Source organism: Ixodes scapularis, unplaced genomic scaffold, assembly GCF_016920785.2.
Source record: "Ixodes scapularis isolate PalLabHiFi unplaced genomic scaffold, ASM1692078v2 PGA_scaffold3__209_contigs__length_174095766, whole genome shotgun sequence".
Taxonomy (NCBI): domain Eukaryota; kingdom Metazoa; phylum Arthropoda; class Arachnida; order Ixodida; family Ixodidae; genus Ixodes; species Ixodes scapularis.
In genome coordinates, this window is record NW_024609868.1 from 69,183,472 (window position 1) to 69,203,421 (window position 19,950).

Below are 19,950 nucleotides of genomic sequence, written 5' to 3' on the forward strand. Positions count from 1 at the left end.
GGTCGAGGAATTAAAACAAAATAAGCCTGATCTTTCTTTCGATGCGGTCTCGGTTCGAACTGCTTCTTTTTGTGAGTGCAAAAAAGAAATCGTATTGTGGTTTTTATACTCAAGGACGAAAACGAAGTGGGGGCCGACAGACGCGATAATAATACGCGGAGCGGTTCGCAATAGGAATTATAACAGGTGTAATTCAGTTTCTCGGCGTTTGGGTGAGGGAAATTTCAGATTGTTAACTGCGTTGCCACACTCTGGTTTAGATGATTCTTGTAACACGTGCCGAATGTTTTTTTTTTTTTGTTTTTTTTGTTTTAACAAAAACATGTTCCTATTGCATGCGGAGTAGAACAATGGTGCCTTTAGAATGTGGGATAAACGATTATATTTTATCCACCACGATGTTTGCACGTTAGAGACACCAGTTCCGAAAGATCGCACAGACCTAAAAACCACCCCTGCCACGCACAAAATTGTTTTTGTTTCAATTCGATATATTGTTGCGATAGCAAAGTTCATAAGCAACTTGCTGTGTCGAAAATCCAGAACGGATTGGCTTTTCATCGTTATAGAAACAATGGGTTGAAACAAAGATTGAAAAAGCGAAAGTGAGATAGAAGGGAAGCTTAATCAAGACCGAACGGCTTCTTACACCGTGTCATACTTAGTGTACAATGCCATAAAAGTTGTTGCCTCGATCATGTGAGTATTTAAATTTCATCGATAAAACGTTCATGAAACAGAACATTATCAGACCGGCCAGTTGTGGGATGCTTACCACGAAGGTAAAAAGGCTGGGAAGGGTGCCGCTGTAGCTCTGCATTTATCGGTGACTGCACCAGTCGCAAGGATCAAGGAATGCTATCTCCACCGACCCTCAGACGGCTGGAATGACTTCCGGTCCCGGGAAAATATTATGTCACGACTCCCTAAATTCTTATTTAGCTTTTGATTTGGGGAGGAAAATTGAGGAGGAAGAAGTTAAAACAAAAATCATATCACAGTTTACCCTAGCGATTTGGTAGAGGTTCACTCGTGACTGGGGCAGAAGGAGGGAAGGTTCCACCAGCACGCCTCGCAATAACTGCCTTTTCATTTTATGGTTCCTTTAACGCGGGACTTTCACTACGGTGCCCATAACGCGTCTTCAGCTGCTGTGTAAAGCGCAGGCATTGCAACTTGCACAAAAGGGGCAGGAAATGACGTCACAAAAGCCGGAGTAGCACGCTGTCGGATGTAGCGATCCTGGCGGTTGGTCGTAGAAATGCTGGCGAAGAGCACGAGAGAACTTTAGTGTCGCTGTCGTCACCGCGTTCCAACTCCTGGTTTTTGACGCTTCCGTGGACTGTCAAGCAGAACTTATATCTGCCACATTTACCACCGCTGCTGGGACGCCGCCAGGATCGCGGCCGGCGACAGTGTGAAACGGCTATGACGTCACAAGGCGGAAATCGAGGGACCACATTTTTGACGCTGTAAACACAGCAGTCGGAGACGCTCTCCAGGCACCATACTTTTGGTTACAATGCGCATGCCGCCCTTGTAGGCAAGCCCATGCAATCGCGAGCCAACCAAGGTTATATTTGCGCGCGCGCGCTACATCCTATTTCGCAGGAGGGTGACAACGCCGCGGCATTTCGAATGATACGAAGAGTGCGCAGGCATAGCTTTGATTGGAGGCTAGAGGTGCGTGAGCGCATTGAGCTCCGTGCATCTGGCCGCATGCAGGGACAGCATCGTAAAGCCACCACCGTGAAAGTTAGGCAAGCTCGTAAAGCTATCGGACACGCGTATGCGAATTGCGCAGATACCGACGCAAGGATGACCCGTAGCTCTAACGGGCTAGCCAACAACGCGGAAGCAAGAAAGGCGAATCGCAGACGGGTTGTTCAGCCAAGGCCGCTTGATCACTGCCGCTTCGCCACAACCAGCAAATTCACCAGGAGATGCTCAGTCATTCAGCTGAGTATCTTGAGTTCGTCGCTGGAGGCGCAGCCTAGCGTATACGCGCAATGTGTTTTTTTTTTTTTTTTTTTGCGTTGTTGTGGCACTCTGGCCTCGTACCAACCCCGCTCGTTCTGCGCCAACTGCCGTGGCCGCTGGTCAGCGCCTCCAGGTTCAATACCATACACTGCGGCTAATCTGAGAACTTCGTTTACCCCGGCAATAAACGTCATTCGGCAGACCGTTCTTTGCGGAGGGTGAACCAGATTCCAGCGGTCGTGCACGCGGGGAAGCCTTGAGGAGGGCGCGTGGACAGCGCGCACCTCCTTCATAATGTCCATGCTCCCTATTACATTTCCTCCTCTCACTAACTGTGCGTAGGAAGAGCTTGAGAGCTCATTCGAAAGCAAGGACTTGAGTGCTTCTTTGTGCGCTAAACAAAAAAACAATCATTCTGATGTTCATTATTTTGGGGGTCGAATAGACTAAAACAATTCTACTGTTCTGTTGTTGTTGTTTTTTCACTTTCTTCACTGGGTTTTCATTAAGAGAGAGTTTTTTTTTTTTTTTCAGAGCACGTTAAGCAAGTGCTTGTGCTAAAAAAGAGACTGTGGAAGAAATATTAAGGGTTCAATCTCCACATTTTCCTATTTCAATAATTATGGCGGCAACCGTACTGAAGAGTGCGATCCAGTAATCACTAATACCACGGGCAAATTAAAGACTCGAAGTTACCAGCCATACCGTACTGGTCGTATTGATTTTGTACTGTGGAGACCCAAGCGTCAAGATAAACTTACATCTCACTATTTAAAAATTTGCACAACCAAATCATCACTTGTTTTGCCCCTTATGGTTCATAAGGTTACCTTGTCCATTTTGACATGCTTTCTCCGAGGTGGATATTGTTTTTAAACCTTATGTTGTCAATTCCAAAACCGAAAGCAATCAAATCGCATTTTACTTTTTTGAGTGAGAGTTGTCAATCAAGTGACTGCTTAGTGAGGACACAAAAGCGACCAGTAGGAGGGTAATTTCAACAAAAAAGCTTCGACGTTGTTATAATGGTGCATTACTTTGTGGTGGAGAATCACCCTTTCGCCGCCAGTGTGTCAGGTCAAGTGTGTTCTTATTAAACGTCTTAGCTATTGACTCGCGTTTTATAAAGCGAAGCTTTCTTTGCGGCCCTCCCCACCCCCTCCCTCCGAACCCAAATGCTCAGAAAATAGATTCTCTTAATACACCGAATGCGTTACGTTAATGAACCCGCTTACGCGCTGTGGCGCGTAAGCGAGTACATTACATGCATCAAGCGTATAGTCGATCCGGAATGACCCGGGACGTTATTAACTTTGCTCACAGAATTTTAAAAAAAAAGACTCTCTTTGTCAATATTGCTCTAAAAAATCTTTTAGCGTAAAATTTTATTTTTTACACGCGTGTCCAAACCAGACTGTTATTTTTTTTTCTTTTCAGGGGCTTTTAACACATTACAACTCGTGCGTTAATCTGCGGAATTTATTAATATATCTTAGAAATTTTACTGCCATTCTTTTTTCACCTGCGTGACATAATGCACGTTGCTCCTATATTTCATTTCCCTGAAAACCAATGGGAGCAGACGGATAGCTAGCTCTAATATATTTAAGGCAACATTAGTTATAGTTTAAAATCGCTGTTTCGCGGCCATAGTTCCTGATAGCCTAAAAAAAGCAAAACGCGGCGACACTCCAGCATCTTATCACTCCGCAGCCAATGAGATTGGGGCGTTTGCCAAAAAGAACGTCGAAGAACGAATCCTGGAGAGAAAAGCGTCAAGACAATAAAACCCGCCCATCGTGCATTAAGCTTTCAGTTACTACCTAGTTCGTTACTGAGGCAGAAGAAAGAAGTATCGGCTAAATCCTTCATTAGCTAAAATGACAGCGACCAGAAGCCATATCATCTGGGACGATATAGTGGTTGGATTCGAACCCCAGTCAAGGTATACCCTCAATTTGGTGGCGAAGGCTTATTACGAATAAGGGACCTTTAGACTTCGATTTCGATGGCACGTCAAGAGCTCGCCGTGTAGAGTAAATTACCCATTAATCCGCTGAGTCGTACCAGATTCCCCACATTTGTTTCGCAGGTTGGCCCTCAAAGTCTACATTTTGCCAACTTTTTTTTCTTTGTTGGGCAGGGAACGGGGGGGGGGGGGGGGGGGGCACTAGTTTCTGTGTGCATGAGCGGCGTCTGCTATGCTTCAGAATAGAACTCATATTCTGTACGTGCCCTATTATCGCTGAACTAATCATAAAACAAAAAAAGGCTCAGTAACTTAAGCTTTTGACGCTGCTTGTTTTGTCCCATTATCTCGTAGCATTGGCTGCGTCTGGATTTAAGCTGAAACAAATCATAAATATCCTCACAACGAGCTCTACAGCCGAGGAGACAAATATGAATGCGCTCAGAATGCGACTTCTGAAATGGCCGACGCTTCGTTTCGTGATATCGTTTCACCTTTAGTCAAAAGGCATCCAACGCTGCGCGACGATGCAGCCCATATAAAGCTAGGTTAAACCAGCAACGTAACGGCGTTCGTCCTCTTTCTGCGCGTGTGCAATCGACGACGGAAGGCATCGAGCGTAGTGACCGCGGCGTTATCTTGCGCATTTAGTATGTCTGTCAACGTTAGTATGCATATCAGCATTCGACTGCGCCCTGACTGATTATGAAACGGAGTATGGATCGACCTTTTGCAAACGCCTCTAGGCGGTGCTCCAGTCTTTCTTGAGAAGATAAAAACAGCGCAAAAAACGACAGGCGGGATGAAGGAAGACACAGACAGAGCGCTGACTCGCAACTGAATTTTATTGAACGCAATGGTGGTACAAGCACAGTCGAGAACAAAACGGTAGCCTAAAAACACACAAAACAAAACACAAAATAAACACAAAATACGGCCCCTAAAAAGCCATACAAAGGGCACGCGCTAAAGCCAAGTGAATAAAGAGGACAGAAAATGAATCTCCTTTCTTGACAAGGCAACCAAAAGACTGCTGACCCACACAGCGCCTTATCTTTCTACTTCTAATGCCTCAAGAGTTTCGCGTTGCGTTCCTGGAGAATTTCGCACCGTTGCGTTCAATAAAAATGACTTGCGAGTCAGAACTTTGTCTGTGTCTTTCTTCATCCGGTCCGTCCTTTTTTTCCACTGTTTTCATCTTCTCAAGTATATCGTACCAACTTGCCCAAGCTTCAACTTCAGCTCGAGTCTTTGACATCAACGCGAACTTCCGGTTCATGAAAGGGATGAACAAAGCCTACCTTAACACCGTTGCTTGATACATCGATGAAACCTTTAACAACCGATTCTCCAGGTGAAGTTAAAAGAGCCCAAAAAGCAATCTCAGTTAAAATTTGCTCTAATATTTTTGTAAACCAGCCTGTCTCCGAGACATTAAATCGTACAGCACAAGGCCCTCTCTAAATCTCGAATTTTGTGTTCCGTGTAGCATTTATGCCTGCTAGCACTGATGACATAAGCAAAGTCGACGGGCTTGCAAAGACGGAGCGACATGAAGTCGCTTGGAACGCAAGCAGCGGTTCATTTTTGTAAACAGTAAAAGGGTCTGAACAGTACAGAAGATTAATAGATTTTAAATGCAATGTACTTCAATTCAAAAAAGACTAAAGACACTTCTGGTAAACAGTGACATCGTGTTCTGATATGTACGTATTTTATATTTATTCAATCATGTTCATATTTTCATTTTGATGTATTAAAAAGAAATTTCTGACTAATTTGATTTTATCATTGTTAAAAATCCATCGTGCGATAATTGATTGATCCTTTTTTTTGTGTTTTTTTTTTTTTTTTGTTTCTGAGTTGTATATGATTTTATAGTTTCTTTTCATTCTATTCTTTGTGTGCAAAAAATTGTATACCTTACACTGCAGTGTTAGAACTGTAAAGAGGACATAGACTTTGTCAGGCATCACGCTTTTAGTCTCTGCTTACCTCCCGGTCAATCTGGAAAAGAAAGAATAAGGAAAGAAAGAAAGTGCACAACGCTGTCGAAACTGCTGGTTCGATCTTGTGTCCTGATGATTTAGCGTTTTATTTGCACGTGCTCTTGTGGAAATGAGAGATTAGATGAAGCCATGGCTCTCGAGTCAGTAGATTTGATAGCGTGGCACAATAAATTAAAACAAAGTGTGTAGTCAAGTTACTTAAGGGGACACATTACCCATTTTTATTTGCATATGGGCTAGTTATCTCTCAGCTTAATTAAATGTACCATGTGTTTCGTTAAATAAGTAATACAATCTTGGAAACAAGTCCTCAACTTGATCTGCGCCAATGATCTCTCGGCTTATCTTCGACGCGACAGCTAAACTTAAATTTACGTCTCCTTTCAATCTTGAGCAAACATTTTTTATGTTTCTTGTTTCAATTCTACATTTCAAAATCAATCCGGAGGCACTGTTTTATGTAGGAACATAGGATAAATGCAAAAGGATTTTGACCTCACTTACAAGCGGAGGACATTGCTTAATACATTCCTACCAAAGTGCTCCTAACTAGCGTAATATTCCTTATTTAATTGACGAAAAACATTGAAGCTAGTCGGCACGAACGCAGAAGAAACCCCAATCCAACAAGAAGTAGGCAGCCGCTGCTTCCGAAACAAGCACAGCGGGTACCGAACGCTCTCCTCGCGCCTGTCTTTTATCGTAGCGCATCGACTTAATTACGAAACCACTATGTCGTAACTGTCGACGCTACGCGGAGAATGATTCAACAATGAAGTGTTTATCATAGGCTCTGGAGCATAGACACGGCGGGATCTCCTAAGTAGAGCACCGATCGTGTCAAAGTCCCTGCGCTCCCGTTCGCAAGGACGGAGCGGGCCGTCGTGGAAAAGGCGCCCAGGACTTCTATGAAGGGTCTGTGCATCTAGCCATGCAGTGGGCAATTGCGACGGCGGCGTGCCGTACCTTGGGCACTTCAAGTGCGCACGCGTCGTTACCAGACAAGGTCGAATTGTCGTGTGCACGATACGAGGTATCGCTGACCAGTAACGAGATAGAAAACTCGATTGGAGGTCAGACTATAGTATACGCGTGATGTATCGACGCTTGTGTTGGAAAGAGGTCACTCACGTCTGATGGCACTAAAAGGCGACGTATTTCTGTCAGGGCGTGTTCGGATCTTTGAGAACAATATAGGACTAAACGACAAGCGATTCTTTTCATATGAACGTAGCAGTAATATGAAAGGAATCACGCGTCGTTTAGACTTATTTTGTTGAGAGAGCCCTAGTTTTGTAATTTTATCTTCCAACTACCGTGAGTATGGCGTCCTATTGCATTTTCATACATTCGCTAAGACGCCTCCGATGTACGTAAGGAATATAACATGAGCGTGAATGGGAGAAGACAATAATTTCTATAGATAAGAATAGCAATATATTATATAGAAATCAAATACAACATAAAATCAAATTGGAATTGTGAATGTTTATAGTGTAGGAGATCAAACTTGTTTTCATATTTTGTGGATACAGGTCCAACGCTGCAGGAGGACAATTTTGGACAGTTAAGGGAAACTGTTACACTGGCTTTGTATTGCGCATCACGCAGTTGCGATTACACTATTGCACACCAGTACAAGGCACGGTTATGCTGACACCCACCGTAAAAGATTGGAAATCGAGCCCAGATTGCATTAGTTTTACAGCCCGACATTTCGCTCTGTATGCGTCGACCCGTATAGTGCACTAACACTCCCGGTTACCGATCCCCCATTTCATCACCTCCTTCTGAGCGCCTCGGTGGCTCCGAGGCAAAGCGCCGGCCTACAGGGTCCCCAGGTGGCGGGTTCGAATCCTTACCGAGAAATGCCCCGCAATCTGACAAAGGCTTATTGCGGAAAAGGCGCCTTGTAAACGAGGTTATGGTGGCACGGCAAAAGACCCGCAGGAGGTCTAAATTAATTTATCATCAGTCCTCCGCTGGGTCATACTCAGACTTGTACGATACTCATTACAATTAATCAAATTGCTTGTAATTGATTACTTTTTGAAATAATTCTTAATGATTTGATTATTTTTATTACAAGGTAATCCCGAAAGAACAATATAATTACCTTTTGAAACTGATAAAATTATTTGTAACCGTTAATCTTTTTTCCTCCCCTTTTTAATGGTACCCTTTGTTTCGAGAAGTGTTCCACCGAGAAATCCTCGACCCTGTCTCTGACAGGAGAATAGTCTACTAAAATCAATGGATTGAGAAGATAAGTAGCTTGTAATGCGGAGCGCTCGTTCGTGTGCTTCCTCCATAGGTGCTGTGATGACGTCAGAACGCCGAGCTCTTATTGGCTGCTTGAAAAATAATAGTGGGTAGAACTCAAAGCATGTAGCACTGAGGTCTACCCACTATCCTTCCAATCGAAACCAAACAGAGCTCGGTATCGTTCTGACGTGACCGCAACCTCTGCGCGAAAAGCAGATGACTTGCTCTCCGAGTTCAGTTAGTCAAATGTAATAAAGGACAGAACAAAATGCTTCTTTTCAAACCCGTAGAAAAATATGTCGCTTTGAAAATCTGAAGTAATGGGAAAGTTAACGACATTACTTTTTCAAGTAATGATCAATTACTGTTCCTGACAAGTAATCAAGTAGTGTAATACTTTTTAACCTAATTTAATTGTGACTGTATTCAATTACTTTTTTTTTAGCAAAGTGTACAATACTAGGCGTGCCAGGTCCCCTTCGATGGCTTCTGGGAACACTCGCCGTTTTTACGACAATGGTAAAAATATCTAACAATGGAGTTAACTAATATTGCACTAAAGGTGACGATAAAATAGCGCACTAATGGACTTCCAATGAATTACCCGAAAAATCTTAACAAAAACAAAAAAAAAAATGTATGCCCTGTCCCCAAATACGCAAACTGCAACTTAAAGTCGCATTGGCAAACACGTAAGCATCAGATTCGACTAAGCAACGTGGGTTGCGAAGCCTATAGGCTGCTTAGGGGACACACTTGACATGCCTGATGAGAAGTAGAAAGCTGCTTTAGGCCACCACTGGAGCCGACTACTATCATCGTAAGCATTGTGTTCTTCTCCTCAATATAGTTTGCAAAAAATAATTCTTGAAAGAACAACAAAGGCGCGTTTTAATCACGCCATGACGTAACCCTTGATTTTTAAAGATAGAAAAAAAAAGTGATTATTGCAAGAGCGATCGGTCATCTCCCCTCGAGATCCACGAGCCGGATACTTCGCACTTTGGGAGGAAATGTGAAGGCATAAATGTAACTAAGGAAGAAAAAAAAAAGCGAAAAATGCGACTAACATTGTTAATGTACAAAAGTGCTAGGGAACGATTGGGTTGGATCGGATGTCTTAGCTGTCCGTGGAATGAAAAATGTCGCCGTCGTTTTTGTGATTGAGCCAATTCGTTTCTTGCTATGCACGTATTCTGCGCACGTGTTCCTATAACTGAGACCGCAGAGTTGCAATTCGTGAGCGAAATGTCGCATCAAAGATCGTGTTACGATGAAAGAGGCCAGAACCTTTTTTCTTCTTCTTCTTCTTCTTTTTTTTTCTTTTTTTTTTTTTTGCGACGTGCTCCATAAATTAGTTTCATAACTCCTTCATTTGATGGCACGACCCGTGCCACTCAGCACTTGAAGAAATATAATTTTAACGTCATCGTCTCTGCATTTTTGTACACTGGCAACTTCATTTTTATAATTTATGCTTTCTTCTCGCGTACGGAAATGTTCTTAATTTTTTTTTTACGTAGATCGGACGGCTTGTTAGGTATAACGCTACTGGACGTACTACACGCCTACCTGACGTGCGAGGTCGTTAAAGTGCGGAGGTGTTTTCGATAGGACGTCGTTATTCTCAAGGTCCCTAGCAGCCAACACAATGGTTTATATTCTGCTTGTTTGGGATTTCCTTACTTCACACTTCTGTAAGTCTCGCGAAAAGTCGATTTCATTTTTGTTTTTTTCACTTCGTATTGGGAGCAAAACCAGCTCCCATCGGATAAAGATAGCTAATACAGCAGCCGTCGCGCCGTCAAGCTCAGGAAATGATAATAAACGAGTCAAGGACACGGTCCTTAACACGACACAGTTTTTTTTTTCTTTTTGTAGACCTTAATTTTATTTAACGTATACTTGTACGGGATTCTTTCTGAGTGTGCGCTTTGTGTGCCGCTCTCGACATAGTAAATAAGAAAATATGCCCACAGGCTGATGACTCAGAACTTCATATTGTAAAATAAGCAACTTTTGTTATTACAATTCCTCGTATCTTTGACAGCAACTAACGTTGGACGTGTTGTTTGCTAGCCGTGGCTCACAACCTATATGAAATATTTGACCCGGTGTCAGTCAGTGTCAATCAGCTGTTTTTTTTTTATTACAATGGTATCTAATTAAATGCCCTCCATACTAACTTTAATAAAACTAGATGATTCAAATTTCCTTCAGGTCCAAATTTTATGCGCTTTATAAGACGATGATGGACCAGCATTGCCGTTTACGCTCATCACACCTCCCTGCCTTGCTTTGACCTTCGAATTGTCTCGCCACCAGTCGCCGCCCTTCGGCTTCTCATCACTTTTCATTGAATATTTATGATCCTTTGAGTTTCGTAATATATTTGTTTTTAAATGTTCAGTCTATATTTTCATATTTTGGGTAGTTCCCTCTCTTCCTGTATTTCAAATCCAGTTCAGTCAGCGTTTAGCGAGGATCCAGATATAAATTCAATGCGTGTTTGTTATTTGTAACTACTATGTGTACAGATTTTATTAAACTTTTCTGTGTGCTTAATATTGTTATGTTCATAAACCCCTCAAGCGTTAATTCCATGCTTGAGTGTTTCAAATTCGTACATGAAGTACTTGGAGCTTTATATATAAATAGCTCGAGCAATATAACTTAATTCATCCGTTGGCCAACCTCATTTTATCACTCCACACATAGTGCAATATCTCTGACGAGATATTGCAGGATCATGGGCGAGCTAACCACCACTTGCTAAGCTGTCTGTTTCCTAGGCACCTAATGTTAAATATACTGGAAATATTAAAAGAAGAAAATCCGTTAAAACAATCACGCTTTTAAGACCGAACCAGTATAAAGGGGGAACGCTGGCTGATATACAATTTGGTTATTTTTTATTATTATTATTTCAGGTAAGATCATTAAACATAATTCCAGCTCTTTTAATGTCAAGCTTTTTATTTGAAGGAGACGACTCTACGCACTTACTTGAGTAAGACGAGATTGAAAACGCTCCTGGTTAAGCTTCAATACATAAAGTATTCGACTACTAAATTATTATTATTTAAAGCACCTAAAGGATCACACGTAAGGCGATTTAGGACTCCTATTCCGTGGACAACCAGACCTCAAAAAATTCATCTCAGGAACAAGCAACACCAGCTGTTGAGAAATATTGGGTAAGCGTTAGGTGAGCCCAAACTATAACCGAATCACCAGCAAATTGCAACAAACAAAACAAAACAAAAAACACGATCATTTTTTGTGTCCTTTGTGCTTTGCATAAACTTCCTACCTTGCAAATTACGTTTTTTTTTTCAATCTTCTCTTAAGTTGCTGATTTTGTGAAATGCTGCATTGAAGTGCTCTCACCGAACGTGCATGCCAAAACGTAGATCAGTTCAACAACTTTTCGCTTCCACCTCTGTCGTCTTTTGCAGTGATTACTGCGTCGGGGATATTACCTGCCAACTTGTTCGAGGGTTCCCTGAGCAACCTGGGCAGCTACGAGCAGTGTCTCCGTACAAAGATTCTGGGCCGAGAAGGCGATGTCGACCTTCAGGGCCAGTACTGCACTCTCTACTTCAGGGCCCCAGAACTGCTCGTGAACAGGACTATGGCGCAGTTCAACGCCATCGGAGAGATGAAGGTACGTACATATAAGCTCAAAATAGTTCAGCTCCGTTGATAACCTACAACCCGGTAGACGCTAATGAAAAAAAAAATAAAACGTATTTGAGCAGATAACTAAGTACTTCATGCTTGGAACAACTGAATAATATCTTTAAATCCAAAGCTTCTTTTTCCAGCTACTTTAATAGGCGAGGTTATGATTTCGACTTGTCGTGTTATTCTATTCGTATGTTTTAAAGGGCCCCTGAAAAGACAAAAACTGTTTTTTTAACAGTCTGGTAGGGACAGGCCTGTCAAAAAAAATGTACGCAAAAAAATATTTTAGAGTACTATAGACGGCAAGAGACATTCGAAATTCTGCGCGCAAAGACCATGACGTCACGGAGTGGTCATTCGTTCAACGAGATGGTAATTTCCTCTTTCCAACTCAAGAATATTGCTCTAAAATTATAGTTTTTTCCCCGTGAAGTTCTTTTTTGACAAGCGTGTCCCAACCAGGCTGTTAAAAAAAATTATTTTTTTCTTTTTGTTTTTTTTTAAATTAAATAAACATTTGTTTGCAATAGCATTATGGTTTTTCAATTTGTAATTCCTGTGCAAACCTGTTTTGTCTGATTATTTCTGATAGGCACGATTAAAGTCCAACTTATATACAAAGCTGATCTAAAAGCTGATCTAAAAGATTTGAAAGTAACTATCACAAGCATATTACAAAACGTAATATAATTATTTTTTGTAATTAACTCTCACTACTGACTTCTAACATCGCAGTAATATGTTGGTTACTAATTATTACTCGTGAAAGTAAATGACAAGTAATGTGGTCGGTTTAGTCCTCATGTTTAGGACTGTTATGTTGCACTTCACTTAAAGAATCGGGACAAGACTCTGTTCCTCGTGGCGTAAAAGGCATGTAACCTCTGTTTTGGGTTCGGCAGTATCGTCGCATTAAAAAGAATGTCTGGAAACCGACAGCTTAACTGTCGTTTCTGTGGTCACTGACAACTTAAAAACGCAAGGCGCGGCGAGCCCCGATCATCTAATTATTGGTCCTCAGCCAGTGAAAGGGCATGCGGCGTCCGCGTTCGGTTAGACGTTTATGTTCAGTTAGACGATCAGAGAGAACACGACCCCTAGCCGAACGCTGCGCCGTGGTCGTGTCCGATCTCTTGCCTACTTTGGCCTTCTTTAGCGACACAGAAAAATTCATCACTTAGGTTTTCTTATTTATGAGATGTTGGGGGGAGGAAGTAAATAAACACACGAGGTGCTCAAGGAGCAGACAAGCTTGCATGCCGTATAATTGAACGCTGTCTCGAAAGTATGAACATTTTTGTTCAAAAACTTTTGAGGTTTTTTTTTTTGTAGATTATTCACTGTCTTAAACCTGTTGAACAAGGAGCTTCCCTGCCCAAAACAGTTATACGTTTAGTTTTAGAACTCTGCCCAGTGTTTTCAAATCATGGTTTACACTGGTGGTTTGAAATCATGGCCGTTGAAGCTTTTAGTCACGGTTTTAATTCGTTTATTTCTATTTCAGTACAAAGATCTGAATGTTTCGCACGTTGTACTTTTTGTCTTGTGTTTTCAATTGAAGTACTTCTCTGTCTTATAAAGCGTTGTGCCACTCGAGCGAAAATATATAGGCGTGGCGGTTACGCTGTTTTTTTTTTTTTATGTTTTTGAAAGTAATATATGTATAACAAAAAAATGTTGATTTGGCTTGTTCCTCAGGGTCGTCGGAGTTTCCTGAGTTGGGAGAGGAATCCTCGAGGCTTCGCCAATTCAGATATCCGACTCGGCGTCTGCATTCCCTCTGGATGTTCGGAAGACGACATGAACTTCTTGGCAAACGCAGGTTAGTTCTAAAAAAAAGTATCAGGAAAAGAAAGAAGGTTAATCAGTTCTTTAAGATTATGCAGCGCGCGTCTGGTTGTTCTGAATTGGTCGTCGTGCCTAAAAAAACATCAAAACGAAAGCAAGACAAGAGATTCCTTACGTTGTTCTAGGTCACTTCACATCATATTTTAAGCATGCACTCTAAAAAATGTTTGTGCGTCTACTTTCGTGCACAACACTCGGAGAGCCAATCACCGAAACTTACGGAGGCAGCTCAGTGAATGGCAATGCCGAAACATATGTTTAGAGCAAACAACGCAGTCTGAGTTGTGACATTAAACAATGCAAGCGCGACGTTTTGCATTGCTTGATGTCACAACTCAGACTGCGTTGTTTGCTCTAAACATATGTTTCGGCATTGCCATTCGCTGAGCTGCCTCCGTAAGTTGCGGTGATTGGCTCTCCGAGTGTTGTACGGGAAAGCAGAGTAACGGGCTTTTTTTTGAGTGTGTGTGCAAATATTAAAAGAAGGGTGAGCGCGCAGGCGAGTTGGTGAAAAGTTGACATAACTTAACCTAAGACACGGAAGGAAAAGACATGAAAATAAGCGACAACACACAACGTCTCCGGAGAGGTTATGCGTTGTCCCTTCCTTTTATGTGTCTTTTACTTCCCTGTTTCAGGTTAAGTTATGTGCAAATATTGTTTCCTTAAGCTCTTAGGTAGGTGACTTTGTAGCAATATATCTCTTAAACATGAATGCTTAAATTCCAGATATTCTAAATAAAGCTCGTCGCGTATTAATTGAACTCTCGTTTTCAAGTTATGTAATATATCTATAAAGCACGCATCATAATTTTTATTAGAGAATTATGGCTCGTATATATTCCTTAGATATTTTATTTTTCTCTCTCGCGTGTGCTTTCAGTGCTGCGGGACTACGGCGCCAAGGCGACAGTCCAGGACTGCGGGGTCGAGACACCTTTCGCTATCTCGGAGTTGCAGATTGGAATCTTGTGGGTAACTTGTCATTAAATCGGACGTTACTTATAGTCGCTCGAACACTAAGAAGCCCAGGGCGTAGCAAATCCCGATCGTCTAAATATTGGTGCGCAGCCGATGAGATTACTAAGATTACGTAATTTGTCGATAATAACACCGATAAACAAATCACCAGGCAGGCAAGTTGAACATAATGCAGAGAGCACGTCGTCTGCTGCTTGCGCGTGAGTTGCGGTGACGTCATAACGACGCCGAGCTCTGATTGGCTTTAATTGGAAGGATTGTGGGTAGACCTTTATGCCAGCTGCCTTGAGGTCAACACACTATTTTTTTCAAACAGCCATTAAGATCCCGGCGTTCTGACATCATGATGATCACAACCTTAAGAACCGCAGAATCGTCTGCTTCTTGCACAGGGGTGCAAGAAGCAGACGAATCGATCAGCGCTTTGGATAGGCTCCACCCTGTGTTTCTTAAGTTGTTGTCAACTGCATCTCATTAAAGTTCAAGAGGTACAAAAACGGGCCCATTTTTACTGAATTCATGTTAGAAATACATGTGACATAATATTTCACATATATTTAATATTTTCTCATAAATTACCTTTGATACTATAATCTGCAATAGGGCCGAAAGTAGCAACGTCTACATTTTTTGGATACCTTCTATTAAACGAGCTTTTCTTTGTGTGTGTTTTGCACATCTTAGGTCGTAATATGTGTATTTGTATATTTGACCCACTCAATGTTGTTTTCAGTATAATCATTTTTGTTCGTCACTTAATAGAAAAATAAAGAGCAATAGACCGACCTCACCAGCCAGTTTGACTACGCCACCACTGCTGCAATGCATCGAGGGAACTTTAGTCTTTCTGCACATGCGGCAACCTCGCTGGATTTTTGCCCCATAGCCTCCTCTATACTCACAAAGATTGGCAGTTCGACGACGGAAACATAGAGTGCCCGGTCGGAGATTCGGAGCTCGAGGATCCGGTAGCTCAGAGCATCAAAGAGGCCTTTTTCGGAGAACCTGGACGTCAGCGCACAGCTTTTGAAGCGGCGAGGAGCCGAAACACACTTGTACGCTCGGGAGTGTGTTTTGGCGTCTCGCCTCAGCGTGTGTTTCGGCGTCTCGCCGCTACGGGGCGCCAGTTACGTGGCTCTCCTTTCATCCGTCGTCTGCCGCTCCACCTTTTCCATTTCGGCGTTCACTTGTCGTGAGGATTTGCCAGGTCTGCGCGTGTGGAGCACGAGGCAGCACGAGCCTAGTCGTGCACTGCAGTCGGCGTCATATGAGCTAATGTTGTGGCGGTGTGACGCATGTGCCGAACGATTAGTGAAATGGGTATATTAACAAAAGGAATGTAAAGGGTGTTGTGGTTGAAGATAATGGGAAGCAGCAGGTCAACTGCCGGCCACCATCTGTCCTGAAAGAGCTTGTATAGATTCAAGCACTAAACATTTATTGTACAGTTTGACCCGGATTCTGCGCACTCTAAGGAATGCCTGCGCGTCTACTTACCCGCAAAACACTCAAAGAGCCAATCTCGGCGATCTACGAAATCAGCTCAGCGAAAGATGAGGCGGAAAATCTGTTTAGACCTAAAAATCAAGTCTGCGGTGTGGCATTACGCAATGCAAAGCGTCATGCTTGCATTGCGTAAGGCAACAGCGTATACTTAATTTTTAGGTCTAAAGAGATGTTCCCTCTCATCATTTGCTGAGCTGATTTCGTAGAGCACAGAGATTGGCTCTTCGAGTGTTTTGCGAGTAAATAGACTCGCAGGCATTTCTTAGAGTGCAGCCTCAATATTATGTTTATTTATTTTCCCTCTGTGCGCGGTTTTAATGCACAGAGAAGGTGTATCTCAATAGGGCTAATGTTACTTCTTTCTTTGTTGATAATATAATATTTTTACACGTTTTTTTCACTTTTTTTTCTTTTCTTTTTTTTTGTGGTAGGTGTGCCCTTGGAGGATCTGTAGGGCTCGTGATCCTGGCGACCCTGGTAGAACTCTGCCTGATTTGCTGCTCCAAGCCAAAAGACCTAGAACCGAAACGCGAAGGTATTAGCTCTAATTTTTATATCCATATTACGTTCGTCCCCAGGCGGCCTTGGCCGTGGCCCTAACCACGCTGTGACATCCCATATGTCTTTTAGGTGTCCCTGTGAAGATCGTGAAATGCTTCTCCTTGGTTCACAACACAAAGAACCTGCTAAACATCGAGTCTAGCATTGACTGCCCCAAGAGGCCCGTCCGATTCGTCTACGGGGTGAAAGTCTTCATGGCCATGTGGATCATCCTCGGTCACAGCTATTACACAGCCAACTTCCAAACACTGCGTGAGTTATTCTGCCAGCTGCAGCCTTGACGGTTTCATTCAACCAAAACAAACTTTATTAAGAAAGGCAAATTTATCTTGTCAAAAGCATTTTTTTATTAGCAATGTGTATGATATGTACAGTAGCACTTGAGAGATGTGGTGTTCAAATCCAGCATATATTTCTAAGCAATAGTTCGTGCAACGTCATAGAATAATAAGAAAGTCGCGAATTTTTTTATGATGTAAAGATATACATTGAAAAATATGAGTGTTTCGAGTACATTAATTTTTAAGCCAGTTCGCAAAAATGGTTTCATTGTTGGTAATAGCGGTATATATACACTTTGCGGAAAGCCAACATATTGGTGAACGTAAAATAAAAAAATAAGCAAAATAAACGTTTGAAAGGATTTATATTTCACCAAATATCTAGATCCAAAACTGTGTACCCAAAGAAATAAATAATTCAAAGCACGGAACTAGTGTCCTTTAGCTGGTGAGCTTTTTGGTTGTGTCTTTTGTGAAAAAAAATAAATAAATAAATTCGTGTGCCCTTTTTGAAGATTTAAACCTTTATCATGAGATGGCGATGGTTCACACATGTCCAATACGTTTCTCGTTATTATGGGACACAGTTGAAGACATTCGTTTAATACATCAATATTTCCGATAACACGAAACATTCCTGATGACCCAGCATACTTCAGCATTTCGTATGCATATTGCTTTTCGCAGATACTGGGTTTCAGATTATGGATCTGTACAGTCAAGTTCATGCACAGCTGCTGGGCAGCGCGTTCTACGCCATCTCCACTTTCTTCTTCCTGAGCGGCTTTGTGTTGTCCTACTTCATGCGCCGGACAAAGGAAGATTCCATCAGTAGACCCTTCCTGGGCATCTACGTCTTCTCGGTCATCCGACGATACTTGAGGTACGGAACGTCTCAATGCAACCTCAAATGCTACAAACAAGAGAACAAACATTCTCTTATGATGGACTCGAACGCTATTCAAGTCCGTTTAAAAGTGGTATTTCGCCTGAAATAAGACTAAGCCAATGCGAACTGGCAGCTGTATATGTTGCTGAGGGTCATAGAAACACGTTCCTCGTGGCCTCTATAAGCCGCTCATTTTATGCAAGATTGGGAGTTTTTTTCTTTAATATTTGCATCCTTCGGCGTCGGTATGTAGGATGTTTTACGCTACTGTATAAATTAATGTCAAATTGCAGAGAAATGTAATGTTCAGTCATCCTGTCATCCTTAGCAGTACTTATGCAAACCCGTGTTGAATTCAAGACCCAGGAGCAACAGCAGCTTCACAAAACCTCAAGCGACCTTATTCCCGACGCAAGCTTCGCTCTGGATAGGAATTGCACTTAAGTAATTCTATAAACAATAGAGGGGAACCCCATGCTCTCCGTGCACGAGAGCAGTGCCGCCGCCGATTTCGTCTTCTCTTGCACTTCATAAGGTTCAGTTTGTTTGTTTGTTTTTCAACTATTATATAGTTATTCATTCATTCATTTGTTTTTCATTCATTCATTCATTTGTTTATTTTTTGTGCTCATGAACAGCTTGAAGCCTTGATAATGATGCACAGTTAACATACAGCAAAAAGAAGTATAATTCTACAAATTAACAATAGAAAACTTGAATGCTACAAAGATGGTTATAAATTTGTAAGAGAAAACTTGAACGCTGCAAAAGATAGGTTAAAAATGTCAATGCAATAATCATTAAAAGTATTATACAAGGTCTGAATACGTCTCATGGGGCAGGTTCGGAAGAATTCATTAACATAAAATGGAAGAGAAATTCGCAGAAATCTTCTCGAAACATGAATATTTATCGATGAAGTTAGGTCAGGGCAATCAATGACTCCGTGAAGGCATTTGAACAAAAATATAAGATCTCTCTCGCGTCGTCTGGCACTCAAAGTAGAACAATTGTATCGCTCTAAAAGTCTTCTATATTCAAAGTAAACGGTGCAACCAACATAGCGGTCGTAAAAAATTCGAAAAGCACTTCTCTAAACATTTTCAATCGACTCTTGGTGCGTACGTCCAATAGAATTCCACACAACTGAGGAAAACTCAAGCTTAGACCTAATTAATGAGAAGTATAACTGCATAATACAGGCCAACATGGAAAACTCGCGTGTAATTCTGGATATGACACCTAACGTACGAAAAGACGCGTTGACAATGTTATTGACATGTGTATTAAATGACAGAGAAGACTCTATATAAACTCCAAGATCACGAGTGCAATCCACCCTTCGCAATGGGGCATTGCCGAGTTGGTAACAAAAATGAAAAGGCCTTAGCTTCTTAGCAAATGACATAACAACAGTCTTAGTGGGATTAAGTGTCAGCCTGTTGAGACTACACCAATTGCTCACTGATTTTACATCATCCATTAGTTTTACACAGTCCTCTACAGATACTATCTGCTTAAATAACTTGATATCATCGGCGTATTGCAGGATTTCTGAATGTAGAACACATGAGCGAAGGTCGTTTATGAAAACATTAAAAAGAATCGGTCCAAGAATGGACCCCTGGGGAACATTAGACAGGGTGACAAAAGGCCGGGAGAGATGACCGAGGATACGTACAAATTTCTGTCTATCGGACAAATAATTGTGAAGCAATGCGCATAGTGTAGTACTCATACCGTACGATTTCAGCTTTTGTAAAAGTAGCGAGTTGTCAACCAAATCAAATGCCTTAGACATGTCAAAATATACAGTGTCAACTTGACCCCGCTGACGCACAATAGGCGAAACGAAATTAAGAAAAGACACCAAGTTTGATTCCACTGACCTTCCGCGCACAAATCCGTGTTGTGAGGGCAGGATCTTATGTTTAAAAAAGCTCGAAATATGTCCCGAAAGTACTAGTTCGTAAA

General features: G+C 41.9%; 1 protein-coding gene across 1 annotated transcript in view; it reads left to right on the forward strand.

Moving 5' to 3' along the window:
* LOC120841605 (nose resistant to fluoxetine protein 6-like) overlaps positions 1-19,950 on the forward strand; it is a 47,428-nt gene that overhangs the window by 17,646 nt on the left and 9,832 nt on the right. The window contains exons 4-9 of the mRNA XM_040501698.1: positions 11,682-11,890; positions 13,609-13,732; positions 14,642-14,729; positions 16,677-16,780; positions 16,876-17,058; positions 17,775-17,970. Coding sequence (XP_040357632.1) covers positions 11,682-11,890; positions 13,609-13,732; positions 14,642-14,729; positions 16,677-16,780; positions 16,876-17,058; positions 17,775-17,970 — 904 coding nt within the window. The remainder of the gene's footprint in view (positions 1-11,681; positions 11,891-13,608; positions 13,733-14,641; positions 14,730-16,676; positions 16,781-16,875; positions 17,059-17,774; positions 17,971-19,950) is intronic.